The sequence below is a fragment of the Pempheris klunzingeri genome, chromosome 4 (genome assembly GCF_042242105.1).
Source record: "Pempheris klunzingeri isolate RE-2024b chromosome 4, fPemKlu1.hap1, whole genome shotgun sequence".
Lineage (NCBI taxonomy): Eukaryota > Metazoa > Chordata > Actinopteri > Acropomatiformes > Pempheridae > Pempheris > Pempheris klunzingeri.
Genome location: NC_092015.1, coordinates 27,127,348 through 27,149,103, shown reverse-complemented (window position 1 = coordinate 27,149,103; position 21,756 = coordinate 27,127,348). Strand labels below are relative to the sequence as shown.

The 21,756-nt window shown below is 42.4% G+C and overlaps 1 protein-coding gene across 1 annotated transcript; it reads left to right on the top strand.

The window, feature by feature from the left end:
* The first annotated feature begins 6,432 nt into the window (after nucleotides 1–6,432).
* Nucleotides 6,433–7,380, top strand: LOC139200428 (lysophosphatidic acid receptor 6-like). Its single transcript, XM_070829725.1, has one exon. It carries the CDS (start codon nucleotides 6,435–6,437, stop codon nucleotides 7,302–7,304), a length of 870 nt encoding a protein of 289 aa, XP_070685826.1. The 5' UTR covers nucleotides 6,433–6,434; the 3' UTR covers nucleotides 7,305–7,380.
* The last annotated feature ends 14,376 nt before the right edge of the window (nucleotides 7,381–21,756 follow it).

The window sequence follows — 21,756 nt, the reverse complement described above, 5'->3', positions numbered from 1 at the left end:
AAACACACATCCACAGTACCATGGGTCACTGCTCAGTCATTTTCAAACTACCAGCTGCGTACTGATGCTGGCATGAACACATACGTTTGCTCTGCAGGCCGTGAGAGCATGGCTCATTGTGACTCCTGCCGCTGCAGAAATGGAAATTTTAATGAAGTGAGCACAGCAGTGGTTGTCTCCTCACCCTTCCTGGTGCAGGAGAGTGGCACTCTATCCACACTGCCCAAAAATGGACCGATGATTTCATTAGAGATAAGAGGCAAAAACTCCAGTCAGCCTCTCCCCTAATAACCCCAGCACTCCTTTTGCCCATACATACCATGTTAAGGGAAAAGTGAATAAACAGCCATTGACCTCATTCATTCCTGCTTGGCTTTTAACCACTTTCCTTTGCTTATTTTTCTGTTTCTGTGTGGCCCACTTCTCTCTGTAGTGTTCTTGCGCAGTCTACCAAACTTTTGGCTCTCAAGTCATTGCACAAAGTCACTTCCTGTGTGTACAAAGACAGGCACAGCAACCCAACTGACACTGAAAAGTAGTTTTAGTTTAGTCAGTCAAATCAAACAAGGTTCTTTTATACAATCTTTCTTTGCAAAAGGTGCATCTCTATGAACCTGCTTGTAGATCTGGACTCAGTCAGTCTGAAAACAAATGGATGCAATGCCACGTATAAACAAAACTCTGTAAAATAAAACAAAGACAAAGAATCACTTACTGCAAACAGAACAGGCCTAGAACCACAGTGAGTGCAAGAAAATGCTAGAAAAGCAACAACAAGAGACTTGTGGGTAACTAAGAGGCTGCTTAAACAATAAAAGTCAAATCACATCAGTACGGGCAACTTGCATTGATTTAGAGTGGAAGATAGCTGAGTGTAACAACAGTGTTCTGTAACAACATGTAACAGAACAGAAATGCTTACTGCATGAATGGAAGGAAGTGACACATCACAGTTACCAGATAAAATCATATCACCATTTCTGTTGTGAACAGGATCGGCAGTTCAGCTGTTAAGCCTTAAGCAAACCTAGCAAGGTCAAATGATTTGAAAACATAATACCAATGTTTCTTCTCCAGAAACTGTCCAGATAATCCACAGATCTGGCAGTGGATAGCTATATTGGGACTACTTTTACAGTAGAAAGTAGTTTTAGGAATGCTGTTGATGGTGAGGTCTCCAGATTATCCAGATATTATCCAGAGCCATTCCCGGTACAACTCCACCTACTCAGCCATTTTGGTTAGGTGAACTGGCCCCTCAGTTTACATCCCAGCATAATTCATGTTTGATTTGGGATGAGAACTCAGCAAGCTGAATATTTAATGTACCGGGGTCTGACAGACTTAAGATGGTTAACTAGTTGCCTTTTTTACACATCCAGATAACACAGAGCAACATTGGCATTTATATTGAGTCCAGTATTTACAGTCATTTAATCCATTGTTAATACAATGGATGCATTAAAATGATTTATTATAGCAGCTTTAACTACTGCACTACTGTACTGAACTACTGTTTTTTCTGACTATTTTTGAATGCATGCGGTACACTTTCAGATTTTTGGATTGACTTCATCTGTCATTTTATTGGTTTCCTCTCATTTTTGCACAGTTCTAAAATCAATAGCTGACTCTTAAAACTTGCTTAAATCATGAGCCATTGCTCATGTAAAAATATTGATTACTGCAGCTTTAAACTTACATTTATAATTTCCTGACGCCTAAGGGGTAGTCCGCTAGACTTTTGTGTCTCACCACTTGCTGAATGTTGATCCATTATTCAGTGGTAGAAGTGTGGTCCACCCAAACATCTCTTTCTGGGATTTTGTAGATTTGCAATTGTATTCACAATCACTTGTTAACTCTGGCTTTGGTGTTTCTTGATGAGCACGTAGCATACAGTGTTGTTGACTTGTCACTTGACAGAGTTGACAGACTTGACAGAGCTTGTCTTTCTTACTGAATCATAATTTTTTTTTTTTTTTTTTTTAATTTATTTGTATAGCCCAATATCACAACAGAGTGTCTCACAGTGCTTTACAAAGTCCACTGAAATAAACAAGTGTAAGCGAACAAACAATCTAATAAAGAGTCCAGCAGTCGATGAGGCCAATGGATCAGTCCGATGGATCAGTCCGAGGCATCACCTGCCCTTTATGACCCTCCTTCTTCGGGAAGGAAAAACTCAAAAACCCCAGTGGGAAAAGAGAAACCTCCGGGAGCACCACAGTGAAGGAGAGATCCAGCTCCCAAGGACGGACAGGCTGGAGCCTTGGACAGATGCACATCCATTGGCTGGTGGAGAACCACATCAGCAGGACCAGGACCAGGATCCATAGGAACCAGGGAACCACATCAGCAGAACCAGGACCAGGATCCACAGGAACCAGAGAACCACATCAGCGGGACCGGGACCAGGACCCACAGGAACCAGAGAACCACATCAGCAGGGCCAGGACCAGGATCCACAGGATCCACAGGAACCTGAGAGATGAGAAAGCACAGAAACGCTCCGGGGAAGATAGCAAGTTAGAGGCAGACATTTGGCTGACATGAGACATAACGATGGAGAGGAAGAGGAGGAGAGAGAATAGAGGAGCTCAGTGCACCATAGGAGTCCCCCGGCAGTCTGAGCCTATAGCAGCATAACTAGGGGCTGGTCTAAGGCCTGAGCCAGCCCTTAAATATATGCTTTGTCAAAAAGGAAGGTTTTTAGTCTACTCTTAAATGTAGAGAGGGTGTCTGCCCCCCGAACCCAGACTGGAAGGAGGTTCCACAGGAGAGGAGCCTGATAGCTGAAGGCTCTGCCTCCTGAACTACTTTTGGAGACTTCGGGAACCACCAGTAGACCTGCAGTCTGGGAGCGCAGTGCTCTAGTGGGGTAGTACGGTACTATAAGATCTTTAAGATATGATGGGGCCTGACCCTTAAGAGCCTTGTAGGTGAGGAGAAGGATTTTAAACTCTATTCTAGATTTTACTGGAAGCCAATGAAGAGAAGCCAGTACAGGAGAAATGTGGTCTCTTCTTTTAGTTCTCGTCAGAACACGAGCAGCAGCGTTCTGGACCAGCTGGAGAGTCTTTAACGACTTATTGGGGCAGCCTGATAATAATGAGTTACAATAGTCCAACCTAGAAGTGACAAATGCATGGACCAATTTTTCTGCATCATCAGTGGATATGATGGGCCTGATTTTGGCAATATTACGTAGATGGAAAAAGGCAGTTCTAGAAATCTGTTTAATGTGGGAGTTAAAATTAAAAAAATGTTGCATTGATACCTGAATAAATAACAGGCAGACTAAACAGGAAGGAAAAAAAGAGCAGAATAGATGTAATAGGGAGCGACAAAGAAAACTAGATTTTTTTTTTAAAACTTGCCTTGTTGCATACAAACTCAGAGAAGAAAACAACCTGCCTGCCTCTCCCAACTCCCTCTGTCCATCTAGCTGTCTACACCAGCAGCAGGCCCAGCATTTTAAAGCAGTGTTTTTACCTGCAGCACTAATAACAAAGATTATCCGTCTTGAGAAGCACTCAAGTTTCTTAAATATTAGGGCGTAGAGAAAATGGCATCCTTGCTTCTACCAGATAAATCAATTTAGGCTCTCTTGTGCCCTGCATGCATTGATGAGCCAGCCAGCCAGCCAGCCAGTCTAATACTCTCCAAAGGATCCACACCTTTTATTTAAATGTGTGAGTCAAACTAAATCACATAATTGCTGTCACTACAGCAGCCATTTTCATTTCAATCTTTTAAAAGGTTATAGCTGAGAGAGTCTGAAGAAAAAATTGCACAAGTGGTAAATTGGAGATTGAGTGATAAGGTGAAAAGTATGAAGTTTGCTACTATGTGTGATTGCACAAAGATACTTCACTCTCCCAGGTGGTGTCCTCATCTACTCCCAGATCTAATAATAAACACAGATGAGCAAAAAGCATCAGGCAACATTGACATTAATTTTGCTCGCTATTTACAAATAGAGATGTCAGTATGCAGCGTCAGCATGTGTCATAGCACAGTATATTCAGAGAAGCTGACTTTTCTGCTTTTTGTTATGACGTGGCTTAATATCCAGGTAGATTAACTGAGATATACTGTATTATCCCAAATGTACACAAAATATCCCACAATCACAAAGTGGAGACCATATCGTTTTATGTGCATAATCCATAATTATAGTTCTCTTCATAGTTAGTAAAGGACTGGACTGGTGACTCTTGCTTGAAATCAATACAACTAAGTTTAAAGGTTAGTAATTTACAGTTTTTCCAGATTTTTATACCAAAAATAAGAAGTTTAAAAACAACATTTGCCAGGCAATCACCAGAGTTACTTGATCATCTGGCCAAGAAGCAGTCTGGATTTTATGTCTGGAAGGAGCCAGTCTAGTCACAGACTTTATACTTAGCTAAGCTAACTGGCTGCTAGCTCCAGCTTCATATCTAACCTACACATTTGAAAATGGTATTGATTTTCTCATCTAGCTCTTGGTGAAGAAAGCAAGTGCGTGTGTGTGCATTTCCCAAAATGGCAAACGATTCCTTTGAATCAAATAAAACCATTTGGTCCAGGCAATATTGTATTAACATTTCTAATAGCACATAGACACATCTTTGTCTGTGTCTCAAAGCGATGAATTTGAGTTATTCTCATATTTTACACAGACTTCAAGAGAAAATATGTACAAAGTACATAGTACATGTAGTTACAATGAATAAACCACAAGTGTTTGTGATAGTTCCTGCACACATACACATCATGAGACTGATGAACTGCAGAGCAACATGTGTTATCAGCGTTGGTCCGGAATCCTTAATCCTTAAGTTTTTATGTGTGCGGTCACTATCTGACTATAGTTAGGGTGAGGAGATCAGGTGACGAGCAAAGGTGGGAAAGTCTGCCATTTTCCACCCTTCCACCAAATGCCTTCAAAGACTGGAAAGTTCCATTCATAACCAGTCGAGCACAAGAGAGATAAGTCTGAGGCTGAGGGGTAGTGACAGAGAGTCAGAATTTATTCATGAAAAATAAGAATCTGCCATGAATAAATAACCCAGCAAATCATTATGAGTATGAAATTTATACTACATCTTACAGAAACTAACCCTAGCCATGCTTGTAGAGTGAAAAACCCCTCAACAACTATTGGAAGGATTCCCATGAAATTGTGTATTGACATTCAACAACAACTCTGAAATATTGACCGAATAGTTTCTGTCTCTTCTCAGTTCTGTTTCTGAGTTCAGTGTGTGAAACTTCATGGCTACTGTCATCTGTAAGACAACGTGTGTTAGCTAATGACTTCTGTTCAGTTCAATGGTACAGCCCAAATGAAATACAGTAGTGTGCACTCAGATTGAGTTATTCTAAAGTTACAGTAGGATGTACTTAGTCTTACTTTCTCAGAACATTGCGAGTTTTCTTCTTTAAATGTCTCTTATTTGTATAGGATCCCATTAAATGTATTTTTAACAGCTTGTGTATGTCAGTGAATTGATGCTAGAACCCCACAAATGCAGGTAAATCCAATAATTGGGGTAATTAGTAAATTTAGATTCTTTGAAGACTTTCCATATCTGTATGACAGATATGTCCAACATCAATCATTCAACACTGGGGAGACGTGGCAAAATACTTCATGAAACATGTCAATGGCAGCATAATTACAGTCATTTTTCCTCCCTGCTCAGCCAGTAATTAGTGAACATTATTACATGGCTTTCTTGAATACTTGATTCTGATTGGTCAATTATGGCATTCCATGGTTTGTTATTTCTGTATAACAGACAGTCGCTATGGATGCAGTTCTGAGATGGGAAGCAATAAAATCATGACAGCTTTCTCTTCTTCTTCTTCTTCTTGCCTTTGAACATTTCCTCCTACACACAACAACTGAAGGTGTGCATGAGTCTTTTAGTCCAATAGCAGATATCTGCACCACAGATGGTATCTCAGTAGGCTCAACTTATACACCACCATTCACAGAAATGGGATCCCTTGACCAGAATGAACTTATCTAACACTTTCTTACAAAATTATATTTTTGTAATTGTATTTAATTTTTGTAGGTTTCTGTGGTACACTTGATGCAGTGCATCCTGCCTTTTGCTCTCTCTTGATTATATGTATCACTGTTAGGAGCTGTGGATGAATCAAATGGCAAGTCAAAATAAGCATTGTTTTATGGGTCTAATATTTAGTGATTGTTGGTTCGTTGTGGTTTTTTTGCATGACCTCAACCCCCCTGAAAACTCTGTCACACTTGAACACCACAGTATTTCAACTCTCGTTAAACGTGTTTCCTGTTTCATTCATCAGGCGGGGCTTGTGGTTTCTGTCGCAGTCACAATCACTCGCCCACACTTCTGCATTTCTCTCAGAATCAAAACATGAGTAACTTATCCATGAGAAAAAACGGAACAGATCTGGACATGGTGGACATGGTGAACATGCCTTACGCTCTGGTGTTTGGCTCTGTAACGGTGCTGGGTCTGCCTCTCAATGCTGTGTCGCTGTGGATTCTGCTCAGACGCCACAGTCTCAAGTCCCCCAGCGCTGTCTTCATGGTTAACCTGGCCATCTCAGACCTGCTGCTCGTCATCTCTCTGCCCATGAGGGTCTACTTTTACGCCACAGGCACCTGGCCACTAAGTGCTACGGCGTGCGTCTGGATTATGATACTCTTTCACAACAACATCCGCTCCAGCTCCATCTTCATCACCACCATCTGCGTGGACCGGCTGCTGGCTGTGGTTTATCCTCTGAGGTCACGACATCTTCGAACCTCCTCCAATGCCTCGAAAGCTGCTGCGCTCGTTTGGCTGCTTGTGGTGGTCGTGAGCATCCCAGAGAGTGTGGACTTAACAAGATTTTTAAGAGGCAACAATGAATCCACCTGTTTTGAATTTAACCGTCCTCAAAGATCCGGAATGGCTTATTTTCAACCTGTGCTGGTGTTCACCATGCTGGTAGTCAACATTGTGTGCACCGCTCTGGTGTCTTGGACTCTTCGCACACATCTCAGTGACTCTGCAAGGGTCAGCAACAAGGTGAATGTCATGCTGATTTTTGTCATGAACTTGGTGATGTTTACTGTGTTTTTCTTTCCTGTGTCATTGGTTGTTCTCTTTGATAGCTGGAGACCTGCTTCGACGCCACTGATATGTCTTGCCAGTGTGAACTGTTGTTTGGATCCTCTGTTGTATTACTTTTCTCTTGATGGTTTCTGGGCAAGAAAAGAGGATGTTGATACCACTCTTGCAAGAGTAAGAGTAAGTGATAACAATAGATGGGGACAATAGTTTAAATACTATTTAAACAGAATATGTGTTATTTGTGTGTTGTGTGTGGACATGTTACATGAGGCTGAACATTATTTTATGGTATATTTTTTCAATAAAACTCACTCCCACACTATAACGTTATGTTGGTTGATCTGAAACAGAGCTATAGCTTTAAGCTTCCTTCACAGTACGAGTGACTTCAGTGGATGTTTTTCCCCTTCATGTGTGACACAGTTCTGATGTTTCAGATCTATGAATGCACGTGAAGCAACATTTTTTCCGTTCCCATCTGAGCTACAAAAAAATTAGAACTAAATTGGATCCCCAAACATCTACACAACAACTGTGCAAAACTTTCCAGTGGTGTCATGAACAAATTTTAATGACTGGCCTGCTAGATCTGTGTCATTTATGGATAAATGAGCTTTAATATGGACAACAACACACAACAATGGCCAAAAAGGCAAGTAGCTAAAAGCAGTGTGTTTTTTTTTTGTTTTTGGAGGGGGGGGTGCTTCAGTTCAATACAAACTAAAAACAAATACAAAATGCTATGACTATTACTCGTACTTCTTCCTGACATAATTGTGCACATGTGTTCTTGTAGTTGAACAAAAACATGCTGAGTGCATTTCCTGCCTTGTACAACACAGCTGAACACAGCAGTAAATTTGTTCAACTCATCATTTTAAGTCACAAGACTTCAAGTCAGTGGAACTCTTATTTAATTCTAAGTTCTGAAACTGCAACCTGAAAATTTACATGGAAATAAGTTGAAATGGATACAGCCTGCATATTTATGTTCCAAATATTATCGTTTATTAATGTTCTTGACACAGTGGTCTTGAATTTTCTTATCTCCTGGTCTCTTTTATGCCATGCATATTCAGTGGTGGGTGGCATCAAAAAGTACTTATGGAAAACTTTCATTTAAGGGATGAGACATAATCCTTTTTCATCCTGGTTAGCTTTTCTTTTGATTGCTTTTAACATCATTTGGCAATAAAACCTGTGATGCAGCAGAGGCTTTGCGTTTTTTGTCAGTGTCTCAGTTCAGCAGCCAGCAGCACTCGAGTCCTATAAGCTTTGCCAAATGGAGGGGCATCTGTATATGCCTGTAGCAAATGGATCCAAAAAGCATCTAGATTTGAAACAATCCAGATATAACGTCTGGAAGTAGACAATGGTCAATGCTGTGGACTGTTACGACACCCTACATCAAATAGGTCCGTTCATGCAGTATGATATATCCCCGTCCTCAACATCTCGTTGAGGCACATCTTATTTTTGTCTTGCCTTTAAACTGGGCCAATGGTGGAGCAAAACCAAACCACAGGAACCACATTGCACACTTCCTCTGCCGCTATTTTGCTACTTACATTTGCTGCGCCACATTTCTTCCATTACTCTCATAATGATCTGAATTTTCATTCTATCCTATGCGAGCTCCCTTTTGCTAGTGACAATTTAAATGACACTTATTTTGATGTATTAAATGTTGTTCCTTCAAAATAATGTCAGGTCATCTATGGGGCTGCTGCTGGCTAGATCTTGCACTATCATGACCCTTCATAAATTGGAGACCTGCGTGGAGGCAGTTTCCCCCCTCGAGCAGCTCCATATATGTTTAATGTGACCTGTACCTGTGCCCTTTTCTGGGGGAAGTTGAATGCTGACAGGCTGAACAGAAAAACAGCCCTCCTTCACACAGCCTCACCTCTGTGTTAATAATACACCATAGTACTGGAGTCACTGTTTGTACAGTCTCATCCTTACTCTGCTGAGGCCATAAAGTCAAATTAATTTCACCTGTTATTTAGCCCCAACACCAAACAGAGAGAATTGTTTTTGGTCGTGGATGAAATTGGCTGGATTTGTGTTCATGGGAAAGTGTTTGAGGCTTGGAAAAAACTGTGTACAAGGAGCTTTCCATCTATGTGTGTGTACAGATTTGTTTCTGAATTACCTTTTATTTGTGTGTGTGTGTGTGTGTGTGTGTGTGTGTGCGTATCAAGGTCAAGCTCATGTTTGTTTGGAGCTCTCCATCTGTAAGTGACTGATATCCCAGGTCTGGAGGGATGGGAAGGTCTGACTGTGGTATGAATGTGTCTGCTAAGGCTGGTCACGGTCAGCTGACCCTCTACCCCCCCAAGGTACAGAAGGGAAATACACACATGCTCTGTCTTTCTTTCTGTGAGTGTCTGTCTCTTTTTCTTCCTTTCCTTAGAACACACACACAAACAGTCACATGAGTACGTTATAAAAGAGAAAAAAAGCCAGAGCAGGTACATTCAGGTCTGCAAACATCGCTGCCAAGACCCACAAACAAGCCTGTTGTGCCACAGCCAAGTCTGCTTTGGACCAGAGGAGGACTGCTATTCAAAGACAGCAGCAGCTTTGGTGACTGTAGAGAGTCAGGCAGCACAAAGAGCCAAAAACAGAGCAAAGAGAAAAAGGGATGGGAAAATCAAATGCTGAGCGATTGAATGGACAGAGGAGACAGCAAAGAGCAGAGAAACAACAGTCCTCCAACATCAGAAGCCTTGAGAGAACCAAGAGATCATACGAACAGACGGAAATGTGCAGGAAGCAGCTCAGTTCAATGTCGGCCCAGGCAAGTGCAACATTGCATCAATACGACATGAGGGTGCAGTAACAGTTCATATTAAACCAACAGCTAGAAAGGGGTGAATCCCAATCATTAGGCTGCAGTTTTGATTGAGTTTGCGCTCCATTTCTTTCGTCTTTGGATGAACAGCGGTGCCTTTTCGATCAAAAATGCAGGATGTGCTTCAAACTGTTGTAGACACAGTCCCACCTGGATGATTCAGATGAACCTTCAATGTGTATTATATCAACATTGAACTCTGTGAGAGTAGGTTTACACCAAAAAAGGGCAGAGGTATGTAGAGGAAACAACTGCTCATAACTAGCAGACGACTGTTTGCTCAGTTAGGGGGATGATGTCATGAAACTCAATGGCAGATCTGAAATCTATTTTGAGCTGATATCATATTGATACTCAGATCCTGTTGAAGTGAAACAGCTGCTATCTGCACAGGAGGTTCTGCTAGCAGTATTCACTTTCAGTCAATCTATTCAACACATTAAAGGAAAACGCAGACAAGAAGAATGATAGAACTCAGAATGATAGAACTACAACTAGCAGGTTAGCTTAGCTTAGCATTAAGACTGGAAACAGGGAGAAACAGCAAGCTGGGATCTACGTTTAAAGGTCCCATATTCTGGTCTTTTTCAAGTTCATACTTGCATTTGGAGTAAGACATATACATGAATATATATTTGATTTTGTAAAAGACATTTGCATTCTTTGCAGAATGCTTAGCTGTAAAGTAACATATATGATTTGTAATAAATCACAGGTATGGCCCTTTAATGTTTCAATGGAAAAGCGTAAAAACTGGTTGCGTACGAAAAACAATGAAGTAGTTTTGAAATGTGAATTTTCATTGTCTTGCCACAGAGGAATTAATATTTACTTGTATAGCTTTCAGTAATGGGATTGAGTGATGTGTGAGGCTCAGCAGATGACAACTGGCCCAGTTCCTGCCAGTGAGGCGAGGCAAAACGAGGCCAGAAGGCACTCTCACAGCTTCAGACCTCTGCATGATGTAGGCGGCATCAAAGCGGCGCCACCGACACTTCCTCAGAAAGAGCTGAGGGGAAACGCCGGGGGGAAGATGGTCTATCTCTTTGCCTTTCGCTACCTCCTCTCATCCCTCCCTTCCCCTGCCTCCCCACCCAGTCCTCCCCTCCTCCTCCAGCCCGAGCCAGCTGTCAGTGGGAGTATACGGAGGCACTGCACTCTGTCACACACACTAACTGGAGAGCGAGGGTGGAGAGGGGTGGATAGAGAGATCTGAATTTGGTGTCAGTAGAGTGATTAGGCCATGTGTAGAGGTGAGGAGAAGACGGAGGCATTGAGAGAAACAAAGGGAGGGTGCAGGAGGAGATACGGGATGAAAGACCTGACAAATAGAAACATGGGTGGGTGATTTCTAGAAACAAAATGACCTCTCATTTAGGGACAGATGAGAGACAAGGGAGGGAGGTGGTTGATTGCTCAAAGACCCAAGATGGACGGAAGGAGAACGACAGGAAGGGACTCACCTGGCCTGGACCTGCCGTGCAGTGTCAAGTTTAAATCTATTCCTTGGAGAGCAGAAGATTTGATTTTAATGTAAATGCCTAAACACATTCACCACAGGTTAATGCTCAAACATTCATGTGGAAAAATGCACATATTGTATAAAGCATGCACTTTTTCCTCTGATTATATCCCAAATAACAGAGTAATGGACCATTGGTTTCAGCAATGAAGAAGATGGCTTTTCTATTGTCTCTGTGTGTTGAGTAAATGATCAAATTAAGATGCATGAGTGTGCTTTTCTATCTGTCACACTTGCTGTGCACAGAGTGATCTCCACCCAGACCGGCTTTGTTGGAAAGAAAGAAAAAAAAATTGTTTGTGCAACAACATTCTTCGGTGTTTATTTCCTGGCTGAAAGATAAATGTAGAAAATGGACTTCCTTTCCTGCATTTCAGCTGTATACAGGCATGACAAGATAAGAACATGAACATTATATTGTGTTCGGTATTGTCATTTTGTGGACAGACTGTATGGGCATTGTGTCTGAAAGCAGGCTTGACCATTCACAATAGTATTCTAGGTTCAATAATACCGCTGCAGTATCTATAACTCGTAAATCTCTATGCAAAGTGCCTGAAACATAACATACAGGAAGTATGGACTGTAAGGACTGTCTGCTCAGTGACAAAAGCTCACATGTTCCACGATGTGAAATGTCACCCAGGTGCACTGAGAGTGACTCATTAGCACCTCTGTGCTCTGCAGCAGACAGTGCATCATAAATGGATGTGGAATGAGCCCAGGGCAGCCTCGAGATTTTGCTCAAAGAACTAAAATCAATACGAAACTAAACTATTACTTCATTATAGCGCAATGAATTTATACTCCAACTTTCTTTGTGAAGTTCATCTAATTTCAGCACTGCAGGTCATTGTGATTGCTGCTGCTGCTTTATGAACAAACAAGGCATTATGGGACATCTGTTAGGTTGTCAATGGTTTGGACAACCTTAAAGCGTCCTTGTGCCTCGGCACCAAACAGAGCATACCTCTCTGCAGGCAGCAGATTTAAAACAAGATCTTATTTAAATCCTTGTTGGTGTTTTGTGTATTCTGGGAGGGCTTTCACAACACATATACTATTTACTCTACACTGTCGTCATCGATTTTAAAACAGTATCCTCATCATCTTCATCATCATTTAGCAACCTACACAGCAAATGACTGCATGCATAACACATGCCACTAAGTAGAATAATTACAGGAGACAAATAGTACTGCACATTAAACTACCGCCTAACACACACGCAGTGTGAGAAAAGCTTTTCTGTTTTTTTTCCTCTGAGCAGATATCACATGAACATTATAGCTTGCATTTTGCTATCCCCAGGGCGGTAGATATGGTAGCCCAGTGGTCATAAAGTGTGTCAGCAATGAAAAAGCATGAAAAACTTACAGAGCAGAAGCTGAATTCTAATAAAATTGTCTATTTGCAGCGTGTAGTAATTTTGCAAATAGCTTTGATGACAAAATGAAAGTATTTTGCCTGATGCTATTCAGTCACCGATTTCGAAAGCCATATTAAACTCCAAAAAAATAAGCTGCCCTGCAGAGCTCCCACATGACTTGTCTTGCCTAGATCAAGATTAGTTATTTTGTGCATGGCTTTTCTGTGTTACCATATTTGTTTTTGTTATCTAATGGGTATAATTTGGAGAAGATCTGTGGCTGTACTGTAAAGCCTTGAGGAATATATTAGCCCACACTGTGAGTCCTGACAAGTTCTGAAGCTAAGAAGAAGCAACGTTTGATCTTAAAGAGAATAAGACATTCAAATTCACAATTTGAATTCCTTTTGATTTAATGTCATATTCTGTGTACTTAAGTAAGAGCTGATGACATTAAAGTAATCACTAAAATCCAGTCAAATTTCCAGTGTTACCTAATGCTGCTGGGGCCTCCGGAGGCTCCCAGCACCTCAGTCTGAGAACCACTGCTTTGGTTTCTGTGTCACCTCTTTGCATAAAAGTCCTGGAAAGCCTTTTTGTCAGCTATACGACACTTAGGTCATTTCAGTGAAAAGAAGGCTAAATTTAATTTCATCACTGGATGGTGTGGATTCAAATCTGTGCATTGTCATCTGTTTGTATTACTTTTTTTCTCCCTCTAGATAACGCCAGCAATATTTTCTCTGCCTCCCAGAATAATCCTTTACCAGCAGAGATAGTCCAAGAGAAAAGTTCCTTTGAGATAGCCTACTCAGGAAAATTGAAAAAGTTATTATTAATCCTACTGCCCGGCGTCAACAGAAAAAAAATAAATACACATGCACGCGCTCACACGCATGCCGACACATGCCCACACACATATACCTTCCACACAAACTGAGAGAGTAACATGAGGATGTTTTTTCTCTGTGAAACACGGGGAAACAATAACGTTCTCTCTGGCAAGATGAGCCATGTTGCCCGGAGACTTTTTAATTTTGTTGCATATTTTCGAAAGAAATGAGAATATTTGACATTTAAGCAGCAGTTTTGAATGTTTTCTCTGCGATAAGAGAAATGTTGGGGTGAATGTCTCAGCAGTGCAGTCATATTAGAGTCTGTCCCTCTTATCCAAACTCAAAGTCCTTATGGGCTAAACTGAAATGCTTCAGTCCAGAAATATCACTGCTGGTAAGCAGTTACAAGAAATCCATAGATGTTATTTTTTGGGAACTAAAAAAAGGTGAATGTAAAAATAAAAAACAGGAGGTGCACATTTGTGCCAAGACTGGCCTACATTGGGCTGAAAATATTCTATTTCTGTTGCAGCCTGCACCACAAATTAAAACCGTTTCATAATGATGATATTTTATTGAGATTAATTGCATCCACAGGCAAAAATGCTGTACTGTAAATTATGTATAAGTGTGAGTTTACAGTGACTTAATTGTATGGCACTTTAATTTCCTGCAATATAACCACAACATTACTATATGCTTTACGTTTTCTCCAGTGAGATAATAATGTACGTTTTAACCCTAATAACTGTGTTACAGGCATTATGCAAACATTGTTTGACTTATTCTAAATCCACGACAACAGTAAGAATTAATATCACATGCTTTTTTTTTTTTTTTTTAATAGGAGTCTGTTAAAACAAGATGGTCAATGCGTCTCAAACAGTTGTTTTCATGGTGGATCCCTCGTCAGCGGCAGACGCACGGCGAGCTGGAGTGGGCTGGGATGTTCCACAGATAGGAGATGGGAGGAGGAGAGAGGGGAGGGTGGAGGACGAGAGAGAGAGAGAGAGAGAGAGAGAGAGAGAGAGGAAGAGGTGTGGGGTGGGGGGTGGAGGAGAGGAAAAAGCGCCTGGATCCATCTCTCTCCTCCCAGTGACGTCGCTCGGTCTGGTCCCGGGGTGCGCTCGTTGCTCTCTGGTCCCGTCTCAGCAGAAACCACTTTGGTGCCTCGACGCGTCCACACAGCCTGCGGTGCGTCGCGCGCGGTCACGGTGCGGCGAGGTGCTTTGGTGCACCGGTGTCCTCTCTCTGCTCCACGCTGCCCGTCTTGTCCCACGTATCAGTGAACTGTTTCCACACTCTGCTTGAAGAGAAGGGAGAGAACCCGAGGCGGTGAATAAGAGGGAGAGGGCGGAAAGGAGAAGGAGACAAGGGGGGAGAAAGAGCGAGAGAAAAGAAAAGGCAAGAGAGAAAGACTGAGGAAAGAGGAGGAAAGAGGTTGGTCCGTAGTCCCTCTCCTTCCCAGGGCTGAATCTCCACCGAGAAGATGCTGAGAATAGCCGGCGTGTTGGCTGTAGTGGCTCTGGGGCTGAGCGCCGCTCACACCAAAGGTACGGTAGGTGAAGGGCAACTTGCTCTGTGTGCTGCGCATCTGCGAGAGCGCTGTGGCTTCATTCTGGGGGAATGTGGTCGGAGTGGCTGCGTGTGTGTGGATGCAGAGAAATGTCCATGTGATACATCTAGTGATATCCCTGACGCTGCCGAGACGCAGCTTACAGTCTGTCGTTGTGTTTGATTTCCTCTCCTCCTTGTGACTTGTGGAGACTGTAAAACTGTACAGCCCATAATAGCACTTGAGAGTATTTGTTTTCTCTCATAAGGCATCCTGCAGTAGTTCTGTGGGGGTTTGGAGTGTTTCTGTGCTCACAGTGACCTTATTATAGCCTATTTTTTGGGTTCATCTCATGTGGCACCACTGTAATACTTGGGGACTTGCAGTTCTGTTGTGATGTACTATCTTCCTCTCAAGTGTTGCAGCATTAATACTATTCATTGTAAGTGCCTGGATGAAGGAGAAACATTCTGTTACATTGTTGGCTGTTATGACAATGTGGGTTTTTCTCCTTTAGGTTTGTATGTGACTGGCAGGTGAAGGTGAGCAGGAGGAAAGTGGAGCCTTTTCATAAGTTTTGTGTTGAAATCTGCAAAGGAGTAGCGTTCGGGTTCTTCCGGTGCCCTACAGCATATTCAAAATTGAAAATTAGTGACGGCATATCATGAAAACAGTGGTGTTATAATGCACATATGGCCAACAGTTACGGCAGCTTATTGTGGACTTGAAGAGAACACCCACGGAATTCACACAACTCACTTGTGGACAGGCAAGTCCACATTTGAAAACAAATTACTCCCAACACTTAAAAAATAGTAAAGATGATATCCTTAAGAAAAGAGACAAGACTTCCTCTACCCCGCTTCATCTCACAGAATTGTGGGAATATTGTTCCCAAACTTTTATCAAGCCATCTGAAATCATGTGAGGTATATGCATATGTGAATTAAGCATGGGTGGGATTTATCAACAGACAGTTGATAGATTCACAGCTGCAATTAGTTTATTAAAATTCCCAAAACACCTGACAAATAATGCCCAAAGCCACAGATAAAGCTTATGATAATGACATCCAGATGTCATAAATGTGTGCCATACTGTTGGCAGTTTCCACCACAGCTGAGTTAATTTTAGGTCTACCAGCATCCCCGTTGCAGAGGGATTGCTCAATTCTCCAGTGAGCCTGGCATGTGCCGTAGGTAAGCGGTAAATGCGGCAACAGGTTCGTGCTAATCAACTCCCTGTAGACCGAGGCTGGCTTTTACACAGCGAAATAACAAGGTGACACCTGTCACTTTCGTCTGGCAGCCAGGAGATACCACAAGTGTGATAAACTGTTTATCCTCCCCCTCTTTCCGACATGGAGAGGAGCCTTCCTGCTGGTCAGGTGACTGTCTGCAGCTGCAATCTTTGTTGTATGTGAAAGGAAGACATATGCTAATATGCCTGCAGCAGGCCTTGACCTCTCCTGGAGGTCAAGCTTTTGCCTGTGTACTTTCACTTAAATATGATTTACTTGCAAGGAACAATGGGGTAAATATCATGTGCTGTGCTTGCTTATTCATGCAGAAAGTGTTTGTTACCTGTTTGGGGATGTTGTGTATCAACCAGATGCGTCCATACATGTAATACAGCGGGATAACAGGATAGTTGCATTGTTTATTGTATCCAGGCCTGGCTGTGAAGTCAACAAATTACTGCCAAGTCAATGAGGGTTGAAAAACCAAGCACACCATGGTTCTAATTGATTCCCTGGGGCCTCTGTACAGTGCAGTTAAATCCAGGAGATAATAAGACTCTATTGTCTCTAGGATCTGTTGCTACACTGACCCTCGCTGCCTTTCCCGTTTCCTGTCACAGCTGGCAGGAGGCAGAGCCCATAAGAAGCAACAAACCTAAATCATTTCTATTTCTTACCCGTGAATCTGCCTTCCGTTTCAGTTTTTTGAAATGACAACTGAAATAGTGAATTTGTGTCAAGTGTGGCAAAGGATCCGCCTCCATAGCGCCAATGTGCGAACCTGTTTTCCAGATAACTTTGAAGCACCGCTTCTGCTGTCATTTTCTGTTTAGCCACCGTTTCATTCCAGGAAAGCGTGGACGTGCAACTTCCTTTAATCACCGTCACCCTTGAGTCATCCATTCAGGCGTCTTTAAATGTGTGTGTGTGTCTCTACTTCGTATGTGTTTCAGACTTGTCAGTAATCAGAGCTTGAAGCGCTAACATCCCTCGGTGTGTGTGTGTGTGTGTGTGTAGGTGTACGCGCGGGGAGAGTGATAGAGTACAGCCAACATGTTGACAGCCGCCAAGTATGCAAAAATGGGCGAGGAGGTGATGTCGTTTACAAAGGAATTATTGCATTCACGGATACATGCTGTGGCTCAAACGATTTCCCAGGACCGACCGTGTCGCTGCTCAACAGGGAGAATCTTCTGGCAGTGAAGCAGAAAGAGCTATAGAGTTTTTGCCAGTGCTGCCCGGAGCCCCGCTTTTGTGTAATTCCAAGCAATATGAACTCTGAATTTAGATAGCTCATTACCAGCACAGTATATTTTAATTCAGCTACCCACTGTGTGACTCTTTGTTGGTAGAACCTTTTTGCTGCTTTATTATAACCAGATAAACACACTGTACAATTTTTTTTCTGTCAGTAAACATGCAAATAGTTGGAATGTAATATTCAGCCTCTGGAAGGGGCCTCGTGGTAACAGGCTTTCGGCTGTGGCTTTAGTCTGGTGCTTGTGAAGTTGCAGGATTAATTGACACAGGTCTTATAATTTATGGTTTTCTATATAGGGCCTCTGCATGTGTGCCTGAGTGTGTAAGCTGGTGCTTTTGTGTGTGTGCACAAGTGGTGACATGAGGGTCCCATTAGCAAATAAAAAAAGGGGGTGACAAAAACAGAGCCAGATTTATGTCCCCCCCTTTGGAGAAAGGAAGTGCATTATGGGAGCACTCTATAAATCCTCCAACGAGGCTGTTACACAGGATGCGGCACAAATCCTGCCCGGCCCGGCTGCGGCCAGGGGAAGCAGGGCTCAGCGACATGGAGCAACATCACAGATTTTTTTTTACAAACACTTGCTTTGTCATCCGTTTTCAAAGCTTTGCTGATCTCGGTACAGCCCTGTGAGAAGTAGGAGGGCTTAGCGGCCGCGGCGGTGGAGGGCCGCCAGGCCACTGATCCCGGCACATTTCTACAGCCATCAAAGACAAAAGAGAGAGCGGGAGAGTGAGTCAGGATGGATAAGTTTAAGCTATCGTCCTCAAACAAAGGGGAGAAGGAGGGTTCCTGTGATCCTGTGATTACTGCTTCCAGATCAAGATGAAGCTCTGCAGCAGGACTCGAGTATCACTCAGCTCCTTCCAACACGGACAAATGCTGTTTTATTGTCAATGAGAAATCAAGCTCTTCCTTTCTACCTCAGTGCTAAATATGGGATGAGTGTAGAGCAGTGCTGAGTGGGTGTCGTCTCCTTGCAAACATATACAGAAAGTCACAAATGAAAGGAAGTTTTGTCCCTGAAAGCTATCATCAGATCTTAGTGTAGTGTACTTACCCAAGGAAATCCACCGTGGCCTTAAACACTCACATCTTTTTCCATCTTGACTCTATATATATACAGTATCTGACTCTTTTTTCCTCCAACGTCCAATATTTTTGTCTTCTCTAACTCTATTGTCTTTTTAGATGTGGAAGGAGGTGGGAGGAGGGGTGGGGGGTGGGTGGGTTAGGAGTTTAGTTGCCGTGTGTATGAGCACATAGTTCAGTAGCTGACTGGTATGGGAGCACGATGCAATGAGTGGGCGTCTCATCTTTTTCTTCTTTTTTATTTTTTTGGTATCTTTGAGTGGTCATGGCTGACCATACTTGGCAGGAGATATTCAGACAGCCAAGAGTCATTGATTTGCCCTTATGTGTGTGTGTGTGTGTGAGAGAGAGAGAGAGAGCGAGAGAGAGAGACAGACAGATAGACAGATAGACCGACAGACAGAGAGAGAGAGAGAGAGAGACCATTTGATTAGAGACAAGGCCGGAGTGGATTTTTGAGAATTAAGTTAGAATGTGTTTGGAAAGAGAGGACTTGACTGGAGAGGAAATGACATATTAGAGAAAGAGAGTAAAGACACAAGGTTAAAAGTAAAGCAGTTCATAAAAATAATTATACCACAAGGTCCATTTAGCAACTGCTCTGAAGCTTTCAGCCATAGAACATGATCTTCACCAGCCCCTGTGCCCAGTTTCCATGGAGTTAATGATTCAAACACTTCATTGTTTTTAGTTGGACTTCATATGTTTGTCAGCTTAAAAACTGAAACAAGAGATGCCTTTGTGAGTTTACTTTTGTTGAGCTATTTATGGCCACTGTGGTCACAAGGGGCATTTATTTTGTATTGGAAAATGCTAAACTTATTAGCATATTCAGTAACATGAACTTAATGGCTCAAGCACAGTCATGATGTGTTCTTTTCTTTCACACAAATGCGTCTTTCTAAAGTTAGCTGACGCTACCCACCTTAGCCTGACCAAATAAAGCTGTAGTGACAGTTGCTCATCAGTTAGACTTTTAATTTGAATAGAATAAAATCATTAGTTTATGAAGCTGTAAATTCCAAATGGCACGCCTATGTGTGAGTATCTGTGTGTGTGTGTGTGTTGTCATAGCACCGCTACACTTTTTAAATCACTCCTTCTGCTACCACTTCAGCCCTCTCATCCATTCACTCCTGTATTGGTCCAATCACTTACCTCCAGTCCAATCTCACCAGTGGGCTCGCTTCTATTTTTCAGAGCAGGGTGATGACACATATGTGAGGATCACACACACACACACACACACACACACACTGATGAGTAGAAAAGAGTTGCACAGACAGATAGAGCCTGACCTGTCGCTCTCCACCAGCTGGGTCTAGCTGACCTCAGAGGAAATGATCAGAGGGGGAAGACGGCAAGAGTTAGAGGACGAGTGAGAGGAGAGAGGGTCAGAGAGGTGCTGCAGATCTTTGTCTCTGTGACTCATAAATCTTCGTCCATGACAAGTGGAGCACTCTGAGTTTAGTGCAGACTTTGGTAATGGGCATGCAGACAGAACAAGAGGGGTCACAGACAACTGTCTGCCTTCAGCATTGACTAGTCTGTATATTGTTAATATTGTCTTAATATTATCTGTCTATCCATTCATTACCTATACTTTCTTATCCTGTACAGGTCTGCAGCACACACTGGATGACAGGCGTGAAACAATAGGATTCTGTTATTGATTATGGTGCTCTAAAATATGTCTTTAATCAGCCCTGACAAATATCATTTCTGACTTCATTTACAGTCTAAACTATTTTGCACCATACAGTATGTCTACCTCCAAGCTCTCCTGGTATGCATCTGATCAGACAGTGGCCTGCTGGTGTATTAAACATAGAGTTAAAGGAATATTTCGGTAACCATGGATATAAATGGCAGATTATTATATTTTCTCTTTGCATTTTGCAAAGGAGACCTTTACAGGGGCTGATAGGCCAGATTTTGTTACAGTTGGGCAAAGCCATGTTAGCTTCCCCCCTCTGTTTCCAGTTTTTATGCTACGCTAAGCTAACGTATTTACCATACAGACATGACAGTGGGATCTGTCTTCTCATCTGACTCTCCACAAAGAAACGACTAAGCGTATTTTCCAAAATGCTGAACTATTCTTTTGAATGAGCACTACATGGATGGAGGTTAGACCTGTAAAATCACTGAAATCAAAACAAAATGGCTTTGACTTAGAATCTGGAACATTCGGTCTTCTGCATTTCTCTTCACCGTGTACTGTTCATGTGAGCATTTTTTCTAAAACCACTGGCTATTGTGTCATTTTTGGTGCCATCCTCATGCTTGCTTGCTGTACACGTGGAGCCAGTGGAAGGCTACTGCTGTTTCACTGCTAAGGACAGCTCCACATTCAGGTTGGCCCTGCATGAGCATTAGATGTGTGTTTCAGCGCTGCGAGCCGCAGCACATGCTCTTCATTGTCAGTCTACACACACATCCCCATTAGAAACTGTTAGCAGCATGTATTTGCTAATGGTTTGCAAGGTTGTGATTATCCACAGGTATTGGGCTGCCCGCAGACACATTAATCAAGTGTTAATTTTTATTTCCTTCATTAGTCTAAAGCCCGGCACAACCAGAAACACACAAGTCCACAACACACAAACACACGCTACACAACGAGCCCCTGTGTGATTTTGCCTTGATGATTGTGTTAAGTGCTCATCACTCCCGTGTCTGTTCTCCTATCTGAGCTCAATTTCAATTAATCCGTCCATTTCCCCACGAAGGCAACAGTTGTCATCCCATATGTTAGTCCACTTACAAGCTGAACAGGAGCTGGCAGAGCTTCTACCTATACACCCAAACGTTGCTGAATGCACGCAAACAAATAACAACACACACGCTGCTGCTTTCCGAAAGATTCTTTACATAATAACTAACCACGTAACATTAACATTTTCTTCTCAGGGTCGTAGGCTTTT